Source organism: Podarcis muralis, chromosome 6 (genome assembly GCF_964188315.1).
Source record: "Podarcis muralis chromosome 6, rPodMur119.hap1.1, whole genome shotgun sequence".
Taxonomy (NCBI): Eukaryota; Metazoa; Chordata; class Lepidosauria; order Squamata; family Lacertidae; genus Podarcis; species Podarcis muralis.
The window spans coordinates 94,480,305-94,501,221 of NC_135660.1; the positions used below are offsets into that span (position 1 = coordinate 94,480,305).

Consider the following 20,917-nt stretch of genomic DNA (forward strand, 5'->3'; position numbering starts at 1 on the left):
GGAGGAGACTCTTGAGAGTCCCATGGACTGCAAGAAGATCAAACAGATCCATTCTGAAGGAAATCAGCCCTGAATGCTCACTGGAAGGACAGATCCTGAAGCTGAGGCTCCAACACTTTGGCCACCTCATGAGAAGAGAAGACTCCCTGGAAAAGACCCTGATGTTGGGAAAGATGGAGGGCACAAGGAGAAGGGGAAGACAGAGGACGAGATGGTTCTCAAAGCTACCAGCATGCGTTTGACCAAACTGCGGGAGGCAGTGGAAGACAGGAGTGCCTGGCGTGCTCTGGTCCATGGGGTCACGAAGAGTCGGACACGACTAAACGACTAAACAACAACAACAAATGGGAGACCCTCTTGGGGTGTTAATGCTGTGAGCACCTCCATTGTAGGCTCAGTTTGAATATGTGTGTAAATAAGCCACATATCCTAAAATTTCTGCCACAATCTCGGCTGTATCTTGTTTCAAGCTCCTGAAAGTCCTGGAATCTTGCACCGCTTGGAGACTGGGATGGCGGGCAACAAATATGGATACAATCCAATGGAAAATCTCTCTGTGCAAACACTACTGAAATTAACAGGAGCTGTGACAGAGCTGGAGAGCTTCAGACTGGACTGTGCCCAGTTTGCAGTATATTTTCAGCACAAAGGCTTGATTGCAGGCAACAGATCGACACATTCAAACCCAACGCCAACCAAACTGAAGATGTAAATTATTTTACCTTTCTTTCATTCATTTCTTTGTTTTCGCCGTCATATTCACCCTGAAAAGACAATGCCGTTGGTAAGAAATATTGTAGGGAGCAGGAGTCACCTGCTAGCGAAGGGCAGGTACCAAGAACAGTAGCAGTAGCAGCAGCAACAACAATTTTTAGTATTAAGGTGCTTTAAGCCAAACATGGTCAATACAATCCACATCAATGCCTTCCCTGTCATTCAGAGGAAACCCCTAGAGGTTTTAGAAACTAGTCATTTCTAACTGCCACAAAATCTAAGTACCGTGGTACCTCTGGTTACAAACTTTATTCATTCTGGAGGTCCGTTCTTAACCTGAAACCATTCTTAACCTGAGGTACCACTTTAGCTAATGGGGTCTCCCGCTGCCACCGCTGGGCGATTTCTGTTCTCATCCTGAGGTAACGTTCTTAACCCGAGGTACTACTTCTGGGTTAGCGGAGTGTGTAACCCGAAGTGTTTGTAACCTGAGGTGTTTGTAACCAGAGGTACCATTGTACTTCTAAAATTCCTTTTACTCCTGCCCATCTCTGTAATCTGTTCTCTACCCCACTACCATGCCTTAAACTGAAAACTCACTGAGGCTGTCCAGTGAAGAAGAAGAAGAGGAGGAGGAGGAGGAGGAGGAGGAGGAGGAGTTTGGATTTGATATCCTGCTTTATCACTACCCTAAGGAGTCTCAAAGCGGCTAACAATCTCCTTTCCTTTCCTCCCCCACAACAAACACTCTGTGAGGTGAGCGGGGCTGAGAAACTTCAGAGAAGTGTGACTAGCCGAAGGTCACCCAGCAGCTGCATGTGGAGGAGCGGGGAATCGAACCCGGTTCACCAGATTACAAGTCCACTGCTCTTAACCACTACCAACAGTGGGACACCTGGGGTCCTCCAGACATTGCATCTACCATCCACCATCAACCCTGCCCATGCCAGGACCTGGATTCCAACAACAGCTGAAGGACCATAGTTTCCCCACCCTTGCTATATATAATCATAGAATCATAGCCTTGGAAGGACCCAAGAGTCATGTAGTCCAACCCCCTGAAATGCAGGAATCTCAGCTAAAGCAGGATGGTGATGGTGATAAATATAATATTGACCTCCCATGCCTGCTAGAATGCAATTCAATGTTGAAGACCAGGGGTGGTCATCAACTAAATCATGTTTAGAGTTGGCCCACTGAAACCAATGGACCAACAAGAAATCCCACGAGAACTTTTTTGTGTGAAGGAGTCCTATGTATAAGCCTAAAACTAGGATACTGCATTATTATTATTATTATTATTATTATTATTATTATTATTAAATTAATAATTAATCATACATAAATAAGCACAAAAATGTGCACCCCACCACTGAAACCATTCCATTATAACTATCCAACCTCCCAAAATTCCAACACTTCTTGTGCTGGTTTAACCCCTTTCCATTTTAACAGTACAAATTCTACAAACACCCTCCATATCTCTTCATAATCATTTCTCCTACATATTCCCCACCTTACCTTAATGGCACATGTTAATTTATCGTTAATAGCTATATCCCAAACCTCTTTGTACCATTCTCCCATTTTATATTGTGCTTGCCCCTTCCACTTCCTAGCTGTAATGATTCGTGTGGCTGTCAATAAATTTGTAAGCAAGTCCTTCATATTCTGCGAACCTTCTACCCCATTGTAAATTGATAATAATGCTACCTCTGGACTTTTGGCCAGCTTTAACCCAGTGATTTCTGTTATCTCCTTAAACACCCTTTGCCCAAAAAATTGTACATATTTACACCCCCACCACATGTGAACATAATTCCCTGTTTCCTGGCATCCCTTCCAATGTAACACCGAATATCCCTTATTTATTTGAAGGATACTGCTTCTTAACAGGAAGTTTGCCCTCCAGCGGAATCTCATATGTAGCATCAATTAAGCATTCTTTGACTTTTAACAAGGTTCTTAGGAAATTGACAAGAAAGTGTATACCTACATCATGGAGGGGAAAGGCTGCTTCATAAACATTGTTTGCTATTAATGTGTTAATACCTAAAGAAAAATAAAGATAGCAATAGTTATTTTTAAACACACATACAGTGGTACCTCGCAAGACGAATGCCTCGCAAGACAAAAAACTCGCTAGATGAAAGGGTTTTTTGTTTTTTGAGCTGCTTCGCAAGACGATTTCCCCTATGGGCTTGCTTCGCAAGACGGAAACGTCTTGCAAGTTTGTTTCCTTTTTCTTAACACCGTTAATACAGTTGCGACTTGACTTTGAGGAGCAACTCATAGAACACGGTGTGGTAGCCTTTTTGGAGGTTTTTGAAGACTTTGGTGATTTTTGAAGCTTTTCCGAAACTTTTCCGACACCGTGCTTCGCAAGACGAAAAAAATTGCAAGACGACAAAACTCGTGGAACGAATTCATTTCGTCTTGCGAGGCACCACTGTATATATTTGCTTTTCGGCCAAAGAATGCGATACCACTAGCACAATGGAACTCCTCCCTTCTCTTCCCCCAATGCCACCTTAAATCAATGTGTATTCAGGGAAGTTCAGGGAATAATATATTATTATTATTATTATTATTATTATTATTATTATTATTATTATTCAGTTTATGAATGTAATGTTAAAATCTGATTAGTGGAAATATTATGTTTCAGGGTGGGATCTACATTTTACAAGTAAATTAAAAGTACCGTATTTTCCCGTGTACAAGACTAGGCTTTCCCTCTAAAAAATAATGTTCAAAATTTGGGAGCGTTTTATACACAGGGGCCATCTCCCCCCATTTTCTTAAATCGGAGTCCCCCCAAAAATAGGGGGCATCTTGTACATGAGGATGTCTTATAGACTGAAAAATACAATAATTTAAAATGATTTGAACTCTGCAATCAAAACTTGGCATCTGAATCTGAAATCTAGCTGGTTTGTTTCGTCACATCTGAGTTAGCTTTCGGATTACAGCATCTCCATTCACCAATTTTGACCAAGATTTGCTGTCACCTGCTCACATATTGCTGCCACTCCACTCAAAAGTGTTACGTTGTGGGCGAACATATCAGACGACACAGCGATTCTTCAAACAGCTCTTGTTTATTCAAAGGCCAGAACAGAACTGAACTGAGGAGCTCAGTCAGCCTGCTTATATAGAGCTCCAGAACAATGTAACTGTAGCAACTTTCTAAAACTATCCAATCACTGAATGTCACTTTCGATCCTTCATTTGCATACAAACTATCCAATCACTGAACGTCACTTTCGATCCTTCATTTGCATAACTATCTACAGTATCCCCCTGCTGGCCCAGGGTGAGAACTTCAATACCTAACAAAAAGTTCTGAAACTGTGAGTGCTACTGAAAAATAATCGTATATCAAGTGTTGACGTTCAATGCCACATATGCACTGAATATTTGTAGAACTAGAGATTATCCCGTCTAACAGAAGCTGCAGAAGAGAATTTGGGGGAAGGGGGAAGGGAAGTTTCAAATTATATTCAAGGCAAGGCCAATAAAGCTCAAGGCTCAATATTAGCCATAAAAATAAAATAAGATCAAGCTGTATTATTTTCTTGCAGGGAATTCATTCTGAATTCACTCAGCTACAGAATGTTTCCAGGACAGTTTGCACCCTAATGTTAGGTGTTGTTCATACTGGCCCAAGGAGAATACTTTTCTTTGAATGGAAAATTCAAAGGACTGTGCGCAATCTGTGATTTAACAAAACCTTTACATTCTCTTCCAACAAAGAACTAATTATGTAACCTGTATAAATTATGCAGATTGTTAACCTTTGGTTTTAGACAATTTATTCTGTCAATATATATATATATATATATATATATATATATATATATATATATATACTGTATATATTTACGATTTTGCATAGTTTATTCTCCATGATGTCCAACAGAGCAGGATTCAGAAACATGTCTTTTTAATTGATTATCCAGGATTTGCCCTAACCTATTAAGACACAGCAGAATGCACTAGGAATATATCTTAACAAGCATCTGAGAAATTTGGAACAAGAATTCAAGAATATTAAAAAGCAGCTTCCGAAATAACATTTTTTAAAAAGCGAATTATTTCTTACCCATGCTGTTTTTGGCTTTTGTAGTATATGTACGCTTCAAAATTTCATGTACCTGCATCAAAACACACAAACATGGTGTAACTAACAGATAGCTTCTTTCCAAGAAATAGATGTTCTGCATGAAGCCAGTAAGACGTAAAGATGATATTCACCATACCATATATTTTTTAACTATATTTAAATAAAATAGCTTTCTTCATCCAGTATTTCATAAAAGGTAAAGGTACCCCTGCCCGTACGGGCCAGTCTTGCCAGACTCTAGGGTTGTGCGCCCATCTCACTCAAGAGGCCGGGGGCCAGCGCTGTCCGCAGACACTTCCAGGTCACGTGGCCAGCGTGACAAAGCTGCATCTGGCGAGCCAGCGCAGCACACGGAAACGCCGTTTACCTTCCCGCCAGTAAGCGGTCCCTATTTATCTACTTGCACCCGGGGGTGCTTTCGAACTGCTAGGTTGGCAGGCGCTGGGACCGAGCAGTATTTCATAGTCCTGTGCTATGTCAAACTGCAGGTGAAGGCTCAAACAACAGGAAGCTCCTATATACGGTAACAACAATATCAGCCAGTGTATATAACAAACTATCATATCAGAAAGAAGGCTATATTTGAACCCATCTCCTCTTTAACAGTCATGGCTTCCCCCATCAAGGGTTTGATAAGATTCAAACAATGTACAGTATATAAAAATTAAAGAAGATACCCTCCCCAATGAAAAATAATTGGAAATAAGCAGTGCTCTTTTCGGGAAAAAAAATGTTTACGGGTACTCTCATTTTGACTCTAGAAAATCACCATTTTATAGTTCAAATCGGGAAAAAGAAATACAGTAAATGGACAAAAGTACAAAGATTCCTAAAATGTTTAGGAGTTTGCGTACCCCTGCATCTCCCCAGAAAAAAAAGCACTGGAAATAATCAGGGTTTGTAGCCTCTGCCTTATTCAGTAACTATAAATCACCACGCAACCAGGGACCCATGATGATGATGATGAAATATGAATACCACCCTTCCTTCGCACATCTCAAGTGGTTCACAACGTAAAAATACAAGATAAAGGCAGAAAATATATGATAAAAACAAGGACCGAAAACCCCACAAACCAATAACTCCCTCCCCCACTTGTAGAGAGCCATGATCATTTATATATATTTTTTAAAAATATGTAATTATCAGCAATAACAGTGAATGCAATTAAGCACTGGGGGGGGGGGGGTCCCCTCATGCTTCACACACCCTCAGCTGACTTACTATTCGACTGCGGGTAGCATTGTCAAAAAACGTGTCTTTATCTTGAATGTTGTACCTTGAGAAACAGGGATAGACAAGATCAATTAAAATGTGCCTTATGCAATTCCCAGAAGAGCAAAAGAAGACCAGTCCTATGCATACTTCCCTGTTCTACACACACACACACACACACACACACACACACACACCCTGGTAGGGGGAGAATTGGGGGGGGGGGTGAAATGGAAAAAAATAAGAACCTCTTTTCCTCCTTTCCTCACCCACACCTCTGAAATGTGAGGAAAGATATCCCTTCTCCCACCCCACACATTGAAAACCTGTGGTTCGGAAAGTCTTCTTCCTTTTATTTATTTAATATATTTGTACCCCACCTTTTCTCCAGGTTGTACTGCCACCTCTCCACTGCAGTGTTTTGAAGGTCCCTATGTTTGTCGTTTTTTTTTTTTTTGTTCTCAACATTTCCCACATGCTGTGCATTTCACATTTCCAGATACAAATGTAAGCCAAGCCCCCATTTAATCAGGACTCGTTTTACGCTAAAATCAACCAAAGGATTATAATCTTTTTTGACAAAGGAAGGGGATGGATTCGCTTTGCTGGGGATCCAAGGGGGAATCTGGCCAGACTGCAAGCTCATTGCTAGGAGGAAAAATATTGAGGCCAAAATTCAGAAGAGGTACACTTGTTCCGTGAAGTAAGTGGCTGTTCCTGCCCCAGCATAATGAGCAAACAACCCAATTTATGTTCCTTAATAAGCTGTGGTTTTAATTTTTGATTACAAACAACTATCTTGCAAAGGAAAAATGTGGTGAAAATATTATGAAATATTGTAAGTTGTCTTGAAAAAATGTATTTCTATTGAAAATTAATGTTAATGGACTGCGGGGGAGGTCTTCCTCAATTAAGAGACCTGCAAAACATTCACCCTTGAACCCCAAACAACATTATATGACTTCCACCTATCTATTGACACTTCACACACAGTTTTTTTTTACCTTTTCCTGACAATGGTGTATTATAGGACCCCAATCCGCTAACGTGGGCTTTCACAATAAACACGCTGCAGTCACAAAATTCAACGGGGTTTTTTGTTTCCAGAAGAAGAACGGTCAGTGGTAACTGACTGAAATTTGGTGATGTTGTACAGGTGACAGTTTTTGACCAACTCCTAGAAGGACTGCCCTATAAATCTACTTATATGTAAACTAACAATAATAGAATAATATTGTAGAGTTGGAAGGCACCACAAGGGTCATACGGGGCGAACGAAGGCGTTGTGACACCTGGGGCAGGGCGTTGCTACGCAGGGCGCATGTGTGGCATCGCTACATATTATGTATGTGCCATATGTAGGGCCACTGCACATGTGCTGTACATAGCGGTTTGCCAGCGGCACTGCTCCAGCGCCGTATGGACAGTTCCAGGATCCTCTGCTCACATCTGCAGCCGCGAACGGAGGATCCTCTACATGCAGCTGTAGCCGCGGCGGAGGGATCCCACCGCCGTCCATATGGCACTGGAGCGGAACCGGCGCCAAACCGCTATGTACAGCACATGTGCAGTGTTGTAACGTACTGTGCATGCATGCAACTGTACATAGTGGTTTGCCACCGGCGCTGGGATCCTCTGCTCGCGGCTGCAGCCACAAATGGAGGATCTTCCACATGTGGCTGCAGTGGCGCGATAGCTACTCATGCTGCCGCTGCAGGGTGAGCTGCCACAGCGTGCCTTCTTGTCACCACCCCAGACATGGCACCCAGGGTGCACTGCCCCCGCACCCCCCGTTGCGACGCCACTGGGGTCATATAGTCCAACCCCCTGCAATGCATTTGCCTAGTGTGGGGTTCAAACCCAGACTCTGAGAGCATGAGTCTCATGCTCTACCTGCTGAGCTGCACAATTTCTTTTTCTCTCACTATCATAATTTGTATATGAGGAATAAGAATCTATACATTCCAACCCTAGCTGGGTTGTTTTGTTTTTTTCAAAACAAAAACAAAAACAAAAAACACAGCCAAGATAAAATACAGGATTTGTTGCATCTGCAACTTTAAACAACAATACTTAACAAATATATATGTATGCACACACCTTTACACACACACACACGAAAAATTTGAACAAGTGTGAAATCTGAAGCATTAGCATGCTTTGATCTGCACACTAAATTTAGAGAGGATTAGGTCAGTTCACATCATGGTTTACAGAAATCAAATTCTATAAGCATCTATTTGCATCATCTGATTTCTGCAGAGCTAAAAGGAAGAGCCTATCAACTTCCTCTAGCATCACAGAAAGTAAGGTGCCTGTTCTGATGTTACGATCCTCGGTTTGAAATCCCTGACACCATACATGGTAGGTGAGGGCACTCAAAGATGTAACTGTTTCAACTGTTTTCTTAAATAGTAGAGTCCCATGAAGACTGTATATGATGGGAAGTTATGTGCAGTCTCAATCACCACAACATTCCTCAATGAATTATATTTCTCAGGGAATTATACTGTGCACCTTGTTAAGTACTCACAAATAGAGTTTTTCTCTGGAGAAAGGGTAAGATAAATGCTTCATTCTGGTGGTATTTTGCTGTGGCACTTTGGGCTGCAAAGGTTTTGTAAACTTCTGCCATATTTCAGACAACTTATTGACAATTCCCGTTTCTTCTGTTATTTCATACGTCTGGAGAAACAAAGAGAGCATGCATGAGCAGGTGGCTTCCCAAATAATAATAATAATAATAATAATAATAATAATAATAATAATAATAATAATAATAATTTATTTATATGCTGCCCTTCCCAGCCAAAGCCGGGCTCAGAACGGCTAACAACAGTAAAATAAATACAACATTCTAAAATCATTTCATTGTAAAATTATTTCAAATCAGATTAATGGCAACCATTGGGCTAGAATTCTGTGAGGATTACAGAAGGAGGGGGTCAGACTGTGCCTTGGCCAAAGGCCTGGTGGAACAGCTCTGTTTTGCAGACCCTGCGGAAAGATGTCAAGTCCCGCAGGGCCCTAGTCTCTTGTGACAGAGCATTCCACTAGATCAGAGCCACAGCCGAAAAAGCCCTGGCTCTGGTAGAGGTCAGCCTAACCTCTCTGTGGCCTGGGACCTCCAAGATGTTTTTGTTTGAAGACCGTAAGGTCCTCCGTGGGACATACCAGGAGAGGCGGTCCCGTAGGTACGAGGGTTTAGAATAATTGAATGGCATCTTTTCACCAGCAGTGTTCCCAGAGCCCATATCCAAGAAAAGTTAGTGAAGGACCAATATTGAAGGAGAATTACTGAGTATTGTCCCACCACCAGTTTTGGTTCCAGAAAATGAGCTCCTATTTAAAGATAAAATTTCACCCCCTGAAGTGGTTGTCTGCAGTGTCTGAATAGACCCTGGGAATATTTGAACTGCTAGCTAGGAATATTTATTTTATTTTATCATTTCACAACATTTGTGTCAGGGCCGGCCCACCCATGAGGCAAGGCACCATTTTGTGGTTCGCCTCAGGTGCCAAAATGTTGTGGGCTGGTCCTATCTATATACTGTTTTTATAAAACCTCAAGTGGTTTACAAAAAGATTACATCTCTGCCTTTGGCTCTACTAATGTACAAACATTCAATAGTGCTTCTCAGCCATCATTCGTTCAGTTGATCTGCTGCACAGGATACAGAATGCTTGAATGGGAAGGGATCTATTTTAAGAGGCAGGCTGAAGCAATCATTCCTCATCAGGATAGTTTATATTGTCTTCCCTCGCCCCCCCCAGAACAGCAATATATTGGCTTAGGTAGCACCAAGTGAAAAGGATGGGAGAAGCTTGAGTTATTTCAAGGCAGTCCTAGTGGAGATAAGTTCTGTAAGAAAGAAACCTAACAATCAAACAAGGAAAATATCAAGGTATCAACTGTTGATGGGAACATGGTTCAAACCAATGGATGCTGCTACAAATCAAGAGATTACAAGAAAGGAGATTCTGACTAAGCATTGGGTAGAACTGTCTGGGGGTTAAGAGTTCCTTGACGGTGGAACAAACCACATCAGATGGTAAGGGTAAAGGTAAAGGTACCCCAACCATTAGGTCCAGTCGCGGATGACTCTGGGGTTGCACGCTCATCTTGCTCTATAGGCCGAGGGAGCTGGTGTTCGTCTGCAGACAGCTTCTGAGTCATGTGGCCAGCATGACTAAGCTGCTTCTGGTGAAACCAGAGCAGCGCATGGAAATGCCGTTCACCTTCCCACAAGAGCGGTACCTATTTATCTACTTGCACTTTGACGTGCTTTCAAACTGCTAGGTGGGCAGGAGCTGGGACCGAGTGACGGGAGCTCACCCCATCGCGGGGATTCAAACCTTCCGATCGGCAAGCCCAAGAGGCTCAGTGGTTTACACCACAGTGCCACCTGCATCCCCAACCTCAGATGGTGGACATTTCCTAACAGAGGTTGGGTGGCCATCTGTCAGGGGCTCTTTAGCTGTGATTCCTGCATTGCAGAGGGTTGGACTAGATGACTCCCAACACTACAGTTCCATTAAACAACTAACATGTTGAAACGTGTGTCATGCCAGTTTCCTTATAAAGCTATGGTTTTCCCAGTAGTGATGTATGGAAGTGAGAGCTGCACCAGAAAGAAGGCTGATCGCCGAAGAATTGATGCTTTTGAATTATGGTGCTGGAGGAGACTCTTGAGAGTCCCATGGACTGCAAGAAGATCAAACCTATCCATTCTGAAGGAAATCAGCCCTGAGTGCTCACTGGAAGGACAGATCCTGAAGCTGAGGCTCCAAGACTTTGGCCACCTCATGAGAAGAGAAGACTCCCTGGAAAAGAGCCTGATGTTGAGAAAGATGGAGGGCACAAGGAGAAGGGGACGACAGAGGACGAGATGGTTGGCCAGTGTTCTCGAAGCTACCAGCATGAGTTTGACCAAACTGCAGGAGGCAGTGGAAGACAGGAGTGCCTGGCGTGCTCTGGTCCATGGGGATGGGGCCATGAAGAGTCAGACACAACTAAACAACAACAACAGTGTTATAAGTGGAGGGAAGCACAGCCCAGGTAGTCACTGGGGAGGGCGGCTTCTTCCTTGCCATACTCAGAGATCAGAAATAACCAGCCTTCACTGCCTTTCCTCTGTAATGTTCCGCAAGTTTCAAAATAATTAAAACAGAACTGAGTACTACTTACCCTTTTAGTGGGCATTTTTATTTTAAGAAACTCTGCTTCTCGGCTAAGTACATTCCATGGTGCATGTATCCGGACAAAACTCAGTCCTTGTGTCTTATTCTGAAAGGTGAAAAGAGGACATATTTTCTTGAAATACAAATTAAATTACAAATTAAATTAGAGGAACTAAAGGCGCAACATACAAAATAAAGAGACAGCTGATAAAAAAGCGTGCAGATTATATAAAAGTAATGCCCTTTACCTCGTATTTTCTGATTTCACAACAGAGCACACTTTTATAGTGTTAACATATAACATATTAATTATAGTGGATAAAGTGTTTCAGGGTTAAAGGCACGAAGCATCCTGGGCTCACGTCTCATTCAGCTTGAGCTGGAGTGCCATTGGGTATCTTGGAAAAGCCATATTCAACCTCACTTTCCTGCCTGCATAATCAATATCTATATCAATATCAATATATCAATATGGCCCGAACCACAAAGAAGGTGGTTGAGATAGTGCATTAAATAAGAGAACTGGTATCTACACTGCATGAAAAAATGGAAAAAAAAAGCACAATGTATAATTATGATACAACATTTATCCTTCCTATTCTTTCCTTTAAAAATATGTACAGAGCTAGTAACTAGAGTTGAGTTGTTGTTTTTTAATCTTTGGGCAATATAGAAATCAGTTAGAGATGCTCTGACTAATTACTGGGTGAGTGTTTTTCCTTCATTTAAGATTAAACCTATCCTTAATTTACATGATGAGACCTGCAAGTCAGGGACCCATATTTTGTTTATGCTATTTCTGTAATGCAACATGAACACTAACGATGCTACATTCTTGTCCTCCGATCAATGCTACAACAACACTTTAAAAAGTCCTAGTACTGGTATGGATGGTGGCATGTCGCATCTTGCTAGAAAAATTGACACTTGGGCTACATAGATCAATCGTGTTACTCATTGTGAAGGAGTTGCGTGGCAAGGTCCCAAACACTCCCAGGAATTGGAATAAAGACACATGAAACAGTATTTTAGGTTAATGGGCAAAAAAGGCCACAATTGTATTGGTTACAGAATGTGAGTGGTATTGGCTTAGGCATTGGAAACCACCTGACTATATCTGACTCCTGCCCGTCTGTAGGAGTCTTGGAAGAGTTAACCACCAGTAGGGGGAGCCCTGCTGATGCACATCAAATAGAAACTCCCCCAGGGTAGTGACCCTGGCCATGTCATGGCCCCAGCCCCGTGTCTGGGGCTTTGGACGGAGACCACGCCCACTGGATTCCTTTAACAGAATACCCTTAAATTAGGAGGGGTAGGTGATGGCCACTACCTCCCCTCACCTTCAACCTAATACTCTGGTACCTAAACACTAAACCTTACAAAGTTGTAACGATTTGCTACAAGCTAGGCGAAAAATCCAAATGGCGGGTGCCAATTTGCCAAGTGGAAAAATTCCTACCAGGCCCCTTGGACAACCAAGGCGACCAACTGAGGTCCATAGCAAAGTCAAGAAATAGAAGAGCCTAACCTAAGGGAGGGAGGGTGGGAGAACTGACCGAGCAGGGAGAAAAACCCTGGGGCAAGTCCTCGGCCACGGATAGCCTGCACCACACCCCTGCATCCACCCCTGGATTGGACGGCCTTGTGATGTTAACATATATGAAAGAGTGCTGGAGGGGAAATAGTTAAACAGGTTGCCCAGTCAGGACCCAGGGGGTGGAGTCAGTGGGACTATAAAACCAGTTCTGGGAGGAGTTCGTTGGGAGTTGTTAGTGGGTAGCTGGTTGGATTTAGTGGGTTGGCTGGTTGGGAAAGGCAGTTGGTACTAGAGAGACAAGGACGCAGGTGGCGCTGTGGGCTAAAGCCTCAGCACCTAGGACTTGCCGATCGAAAGGTCGGCGGTTCGAATCCCTGCGGCGGGGTGCGCTCCTGTCGTTCGGTCCCAGCGCCTGCCAACCTAGCAGTTCGAAAGCACCTTTAGGTGCAAGTAGATAAATAGGGACCGCTTACTAGCGGGAAGGTAAACAGTGTTCCGTGTGCTGCGCTGGCTTGCCAGAGCAGCGATGTCACGCTGGCCACGTGACCCGGAAGTGTCTGCGGACAGCACTGGCTCCCGGCCTATAGAGTGAGATGAGCGCACAACCCTAGAGTCTGGCAAGACTGGCCCGTACGGGCAGGGGTACCTTTACCTTTACCTTACTAGAGAGACAGTTAAGGCAGTGGGTTCTTGAGTGTGGGGAGTTAGAAGAGATAGAGAGAGGAAAATAAGACTAAGAAAGTAAAGAGCAACAACGTTTGGAATGCCGTAAACGTTTGTTTGTGTCTGAAATAAAATACACTCTTCTTTATTAATTGAGAAGCTGACTGAGACTGAAGTGATTTTACCAGGGTGGACCTGGTTGGTGGCAGCGGATTAGTGGTGTACGGGTCAATAGTCCGTGAGGCGACCGGGGGCTCCGTACAAACGCCACAGGCCTACGGATGCTGTGGCCGAGGACCATCCAATGGCGCAGGGGTGATCCCACCCTCGGCGCGTGGGGAGGGCTTGCTCCCAGCCCCCAACGTCATCTCCCCGGGAATAGGAAATGTATTTTCCTAAGATCTCATGCTCTAGTCTATTATGCACTTTTCTCAAGGCACCCAGCACACTCAGGGGCTCTGTGTAGCTGTTAACTACATTTGACAGAGTTAGGTAACACAGCTGCTTTGTAATCAAGTGAAACTGTGAAAAAAAACTGCTCCTGTTCGTTGTATAAAAATACATCTCTGAAAGATCAAGCCAAGGAAATGGGATTTTTTGTTGGGTTTTTTTGCAGTTCTGATGTAAAGTGAGACCAGCTATCGCCCAGAGGTGGTGTCTAGGGTATTTACAGAATCCTTCTGGGTCACTTGGCACTGCCTCTGCTTACACAAATTGCTTCGTCACTAGTCCCAGGGAGCTACCATGCAATTCACAATGTGCATTGAATTAACAAACATCAAGATACAGATTTTCCATGTTTGTGTATGGGATTTGAATCATATAATTCATTTTAACATTAATGGGAATTGCACTGCAAAGCCTGATTCCTGGTCACTGCATTGAAAAGAAATCTCTATGTAGATGTCCTCATTGGTTGAAAAATAATGACTAATACTTTCCAGTAATATAGGAATATTTGTAATTAATGAGGTTTCTTTAGATATCGATAGGTGGAAGTCACTAAACCATACCCTATGGGTAAGGGTTAATGCTCTCAAGATGAATATTATTCCCAGATTAATCTACATTTTGAGAGGAATTCCAGTTCAGTGTTAGCAATTTTTTGGAAAAAATATTGAGATGTATAAGTATTATTGTGGGGGAAGAGTTAAAAAATTCAGAGGATGACATCATGCAAAGGTAAAGGACAGTTAAGTCCAGTCATGGACAACTCTGGGGTTGCAGCGCTCATCTCGTTTTACTGGTCAAGGGAGCCGACGTTTGTCCGCAGACAGTTTTTCCGGATCATGTGGCCAGCATGACTAAGCTGCTTCTGGTGAACCAGAGCAGCACATGGAAACATCATTTACCTTCCTGCCAGAGAAGGTACCTATTTATCTACTTGCACTGTGACGTGCTTTCGAATTGCTTGGTTGGCAGGAGCTGGGACTGGCAACAGGAGCTCACCCCGTTGCCAGTGGCAGAGCTTCTTGCTCCGGCACCGGGGGGTGGGGGGGTGGGCAGGGGGCGGAGAGCAGGCGGGGGCAGGGCTGATGCACATCCTGGGGGCGTTGGCACCCAGTGCAGGTGGGGGGCAGCCACAATGGCACCCCACTGGCATCGTGCTGCCAGGGGTGGTGCGCTCCTCCCGCACTCCTCTTCTTCCGCCAGTGCCTGTCATGGGGATTTGAACCGCTGACCTTCCAATCAGCAAGCCCTAGGCTCAGTGGTTTAGACCACAGCGCCACCTGCATCCCACTAAAGTAAAATAAAATAAAGTAAAGTAAAGGTAAAGGACCCCTGGACGGTTAAGTTTAGTAAAAGGCAAATATGGAGTTGCAGAGCTCATCTTTTTCAGGCCGAGGAAGCCAGTGTTTGTCCACAGACAGTTTTTCTGGGTCATGTGGCCAGCAGGACTAAACCGCTTCTGATGCAACAGAACACCGTGACGGAAACCAGAGTGCACGGGAATGCCATTTACCTTCCAGCTGCAGCGGTACTTATTTATCTACTTGCACTAGTGTGCTTTCAAACTGCTTGGTTGGCAGGAGCTGGGACTGAGCAATGGGAACTCATCCCATTGTGCGGATTTGAACCGCCAACCTTCTGATCGGCAAGCCCAAGAGGCTCAGTGGTTTAGACCACAGTGCCACCCTGAAAGACAACATAACTGGCTGACGCCCTAAACAGTAGCATGCCTATAAAGGGGTGAGGGGAGATTGCAATGTTTTACTGTAGGCCCCACTTGTTAAAACACTAAGTATGTTAGGAACAATAAAGTATATTTATAATATTTCCCGTCTGATTTTTTTTTGCATGCAATAACAATGACACAGTGTTTAATTTCAGTTTATTGAATAACCTTTGTATTGTTATATTCCCTTGTTGAAAGATGCAAAATTTAATTAATGTGTCCAGAAGAGCTGAAACCCAGCATTTGTTTACTTGGTTAGAAAAATAGCTGACAACGAATGATTCTATAGTTGAAAGATGCAGAAATATATAATCTTTCATCATGGATTACCCATTCTGGTTCAACCCCATTAAAACAGTTTTCCACAAGGGCTGAACATTCAGAGATGAACTAATAGCTTGGGGAAAATGCTTGTTATATTAACAATCAGACTGTGCTCATCATGCCCCTGCGCATATTAATTCATGATCTCTCGAACTACCTGGTCCTACCTGTTAGTAGCTGCTAAGGCATTTGAGCTGCTGAAATAACAGTTTGCTTGAGTCATTTTCAGATGGGCTCAGTTTAGATTTCTGGCGCCTCCCCCACAACTCCATTATTATTCCATTGAATAATAATGTTTATGTTGTTACATTAAAATTTAAGCAAAAAATATTTTATCATTTTTTCCTGGCTCCATTTCTGTGATCAGGTTCACATGAAACACTGAGACAAATCGTGGCTTTCTGCAAATGCAAGGGTTCCTGAACAGGAGATAGAAGCCATTTTGCTCCTCCCCCAGTTCTCCCGCTACTTTGAGCTAAGCCATAGCATGTTGCAGAATCATAGAAATTTGGGATTGGAAGGGATCTCAAGGATCATTTAGTTCTAACCCCTGCCATCATAGCAATCCCTGACAGATGGCCTCTGTTTAAAAACCTCCAGAGGAGGAGAGTCCACCGCTTTCTGAACACTGTCGACCAGCTCTTACTAATGTTCTTCCTGAACATTTAGTCGAAATCTCCTTTCTTGTAACTTGAAGCTATTGGTTTGGGTCAAAGAATTATAGAATCCTAGGGCTGGAAGAGAGGGACACAGGTGGCGCTGTGGGTTAAACCACAGAGCCTAGGACTTGCCGATCAGAAGGTCGGCGGTTTGAATCCCCGCGACGGGGTGAGCTCCCGTTGTTCGGTCCTAGCTCCTGCCCACCTAGCAGTTCAAAAGCACGTCAAAGTGCAAGTAGATAAATAGGTACCGCTCTGGCAGGAAGGTAAACGGTGTTTCCATGCGCTGCTCTAGTTTGCCAGAAACAGCTTACTCATGCTGGCCACATGACCCAGAAGCTGTACGCCGGCTCCCTTGGCCAATAAAGTGAGATGAACGCCGCAACCCCAGAGTCGGCCACGACTGGACCTAACGGTCAGGGGTCCCTTTACCTTTACCTTTAGGGCTGGAAGGGACTCCAAGAATCATCTAGTCCAGGCTTCCTCAAACTCGGCCCACCAGATGTTTTTGGCCTAAAACTCCCATGATCCCTAGCTAGCAGGACCAGTGGTCAGGGATGATGGGAATTGTAGTCTCAAAACATCTGGAGGGCCCAGTTTGAGGGAGCCTGATAGTCCAACCCCCTGCAATGCAGGAATTCTGCCCACAGCCATCCCTAGGTGGGCTCAAACCACCAAACTTCTGGTTAACAGCCAGACGCACTGACCCATTGCACCACAGGAGGTCCTAACCTCCAGAGCAGGAGAAAACAAGTTTGCTCCATCTTCCATGGGACAGCCTCTTTTCCAGGCTAAACATACCCAACTTGCTCAACAGCTCCTCATAAGATATGGCTTCCAGATCCTTGATCATCTAGGTGGGCCTTCTCTGCAAGATGAGAGACCTTCACCCCAACAGCTGGGATTGAGCTCTCTCCCGCCTCCCCACCTAATCCACTCCACAGTAGGGTTATGAGTTTTGAAACAGTCGAACCTCAAAGCAAGCTGAGTCCTGTTCTCTCATTTGCAATGATTTATACGCTGATTGGGATGCGGGTGGCGCTGTGGTCTAAACCACAGAGCCTAGGACTTGCCAATCAGAAGGTTGGCGGTTCGAATCCCAGCGACAGGGTGAGCTCCCATTGCTCAGTCCCTGCTCCTGCCAACCTAGCAGTTTGAAAGCACGTCAAAATGCAAGTAGATAAATAGGTACCGCTCTGGCGGGAAGGTAAACGGCGTTTCCATGCGCTGGTCTGGTTCGCCAGAAGTGGCTTAGTCATGCTGGCCACATGACCCGGAAGCTGTGCGCCAGCTCCCTCGGCCAATAAAGCGAGATGAGCGCCGCAACCCTAGAGTAGGTCACGACTGGACCTAATGGTCAGGGGTCCCTTTACCTTATACACTGGTTGGGCTTTCATGCAAGTGTTAGTGATATTTAGTGGCAGCAGCGAAAAGGTAACAAAACACAACTAGCAACTTTTTGAACCAGACCATTATAATTGTGCAATGCATTTCATTGTCAGCTCTGAATACTGAAATATATATTCGGAGGAACTCTTGGGAATCACTTATTGAAGTGATGACAGTAGCCATTAACAGGCATTTTTATGTTCCCAAACCCTGTCTTCTACCTATATAGCTCTCCTCCCCATTGCATGACAGGATTGTAAGTGGTTAGGGTGCAGAAAAGTTAATGATACTTAATGGCACTAGGAGCAGCTTTATAAAGAAAACCGAGGTCATGGTGAATTACACAAGTTTTATTTAGTCTTCTTAATATCATGTTTTTCATTTATTTCTCGTACAAAGAGGAAAAAATGCAGGCTTTTTTCCACTGAGGAGAAATGGAAATTCAAAGAACTGACAGTTTATGTTTTCATTTAAAAACTCAAGTTTCTTGAGACGTATCCTGGGGCTCCCAAGTTAAATCAAGTATGAGACGATGTGTGCAGAACTAGATAAACACACGATGGAATATTGGGTGTGGACTAGCACTATAAAATACTGGTTGCGTTGCCATTTTTGTTGCCAACCTTCGAGCCTGCTCTCCGACTTACTTAAGGACTCTTATAAATCCAGATGGTTCCAACTCTTACATAGCAAAATCAGAACTATCGGTATTAACTAGGAACTCTTGTGTAATTCAAGTGAGCAATATATCTATTGCAATATTCAAACCAGATTCAGGGACATTGAAAAACAAAACAGTGAGTCAGCTGTAAATAAAATTTGCTCCCCCATGTTCTGTGGTTTAAATGCAGCAGATAACAGGGTCACTTATATCCAGTCCAACACAGGGCTTTAAGTTAGCCCGACTGAACGTTTTCCCCCTCAGCTTTGGTCAAGGCAGATATTTAAACATTCCCAGATATGATAGACATTGTGGATGTTCTTTGAATATTCTTTTCTACTATCCATTGTACAACCAGCTACGAAAATGCATGCTATTTTTATGGGTTGTCTAACACAAAAAGCACAATGAAAATATCATTTTCTATCTGTCTGACATTAACCCAGAAGTAACTGCAAGGGTGGCTGAGAATCCCAATGAAAAACTGTATTTCACATGGCTGTTTATTTGTATATATTTTAAATTTTTATACATGCATGTTTTATGATGTTTTATGATGGCCTATTCTTGTAATGCCTAATAAAGGTTTGGAGAAGTAAGTTTTTATTCAAAATGTAAATCTTACTGAAGGCATTATTAATCATTCTTTTTGAGCAAGTAGCATAAAAAACCAGATTTGTTAAAGGAAATGTTTCTTTGAAAAATGGGGATGTATCATATACAGTACATTTTTGTAGAAATGTTTACTTTAAATAAATTGTTTTATTGTTTTAATTTCCATCTTATGTGTTCACTTCTTCTGTTGTTTATCCTATTTTTAAAAAATGCATTCCCTGTTTTCTGCAGAATAAGAAGTCAATCAGTTTGTTGGCTATCTCTTCTAAAATATATGCCACTTTTTTACTTAATAAGATGTAAAAGTAGTCCTCCTTCAACTGTATTCTGTGTGAAGAGCAAGCTGGTTTTAGAAATTTCTATTCCTCCAAGGATCATTGCTATGGTTTGTTCCACCTTATTGGGAAAACTGACTCCTTGGAATTAATGGTAATAACATTGGCTTTTTTTAAAAAAAGCAGAGACACCACCTTGCCAACAAAGGTCCGTATAGTTAAAGCTATGGTTTTCCCAGTAGTGATGTATGGAAGTGAGAGCTGGACCATAAAGAAGGCCGAAGAATTGATGCTTTTGAATTATGGTGCTGGAGGAGACTCTTGAGAGTCCCATGGACTGCAGGAAGATCAAACCTATCCATTCTTAAGGAAATCAGCCCTGAGTGCTCACTGGAAGGACAGATCCTGAAGTTGAGGCTCCAAGACTTTGGCCACCTCATGAGAAGAGAAGACTCCCTGGAAAAGACCCTGATGTTGGGAAAGATGGAGGGCACAAGGAGAAGGGGGCGACAGAGGACGAGATGGTTGGACAGTGTTCTCGAAGCTACCAGCATGAGTTTGACCAAACTGCGGGAGGCAGTGGAAGACAGGAGTGCCTGGCATGCTCTGGTCCATGGGGTCACAAAGAGTCGGACACGACTAAACGACTAAACAACAACAACATTGGCTTCTCGTAGAATTGCTTTTACAGAATTGAGTTCTGCCCTCTACCTTTATGGTGAGTTATAAGAAATTACGGTACCCTTGGAGTTCATGACATACTCAGTATCCTTAATATAAAGATCCTTATGAAAAGTATACGTCTGAGTTCATGGGCAGGATTGTTTCATCAAGTGAGTTTGTGTGCTTTCTGTTGCTGGACAAAGAAAATTATGTCCGCTTGCACATTTCTCTATTTGCATTGGCTGCCAGGAAATTTGTGACACAACCCTCAAAGTATTTTTTTCTTTGTTATGGCTTAAAGCTAAACAAATGATATTGTTGCTACTACTACTTCTAGCTAGTATTAATCCACAGAGTTATGGCCAAGATGAATTCTCCTTCTTCAAAGAGAAAGTAAACTTTACAGATCCTTTGAACAATTACAGACAAGTTAGGCTTGTCAGCAGCACCAAAACAGTGAACAAAAAACAGCTAGGGCTAAGGACACAACTGAGAATTGATGAATGGATCAACTTTAAAAATACAGTGGTACCTCAGGTTGCAGACGCTTCAGGTTACAGACACTGCTAACCCCTAAATAGTACCTCAGGTTAAGAACTTTGTTTCAGGATGAGAACAGAAATTGTGCAGCAGCAGCGGGAGCCCCATTAGCTAAAGCGGTACCTCAGGTTAAGAACAGTTTCAGGTTAAGAATGGACCTCCAGAAAGAATTAAGTTCT

General features: G+C 43.2%; 1 protein-coding gene across 1 annotated transcript in view; it reads right to left on the bottom strand.

Moving 5' to 3' along the window:
• Positions 1-8,584: 8,584 nt before the first annotated feature.
• LOC114596774 (anoctamin-2-like) overlaps positions 8,585-20,917 on the bottom strand; it is a 30,543-nt gene continuing 18,210 nt past the window's right edge. Inside the window, exons 2-3 of the mRNA XM_028728508.2 lie at positions 11,244-11,342; positions 8,585-8,740 (exon numbers count right to left, since the gene is read on the bottom strand). Of these exons, the coding sequence (XP_028584341.2) occupies positions 8,585-8,740; positions 11,244-11,342 (255 nt within the window). The remainder of the gene's footprint in view (positions 8,741-11,243; positions 11,343-20,917) is intronic.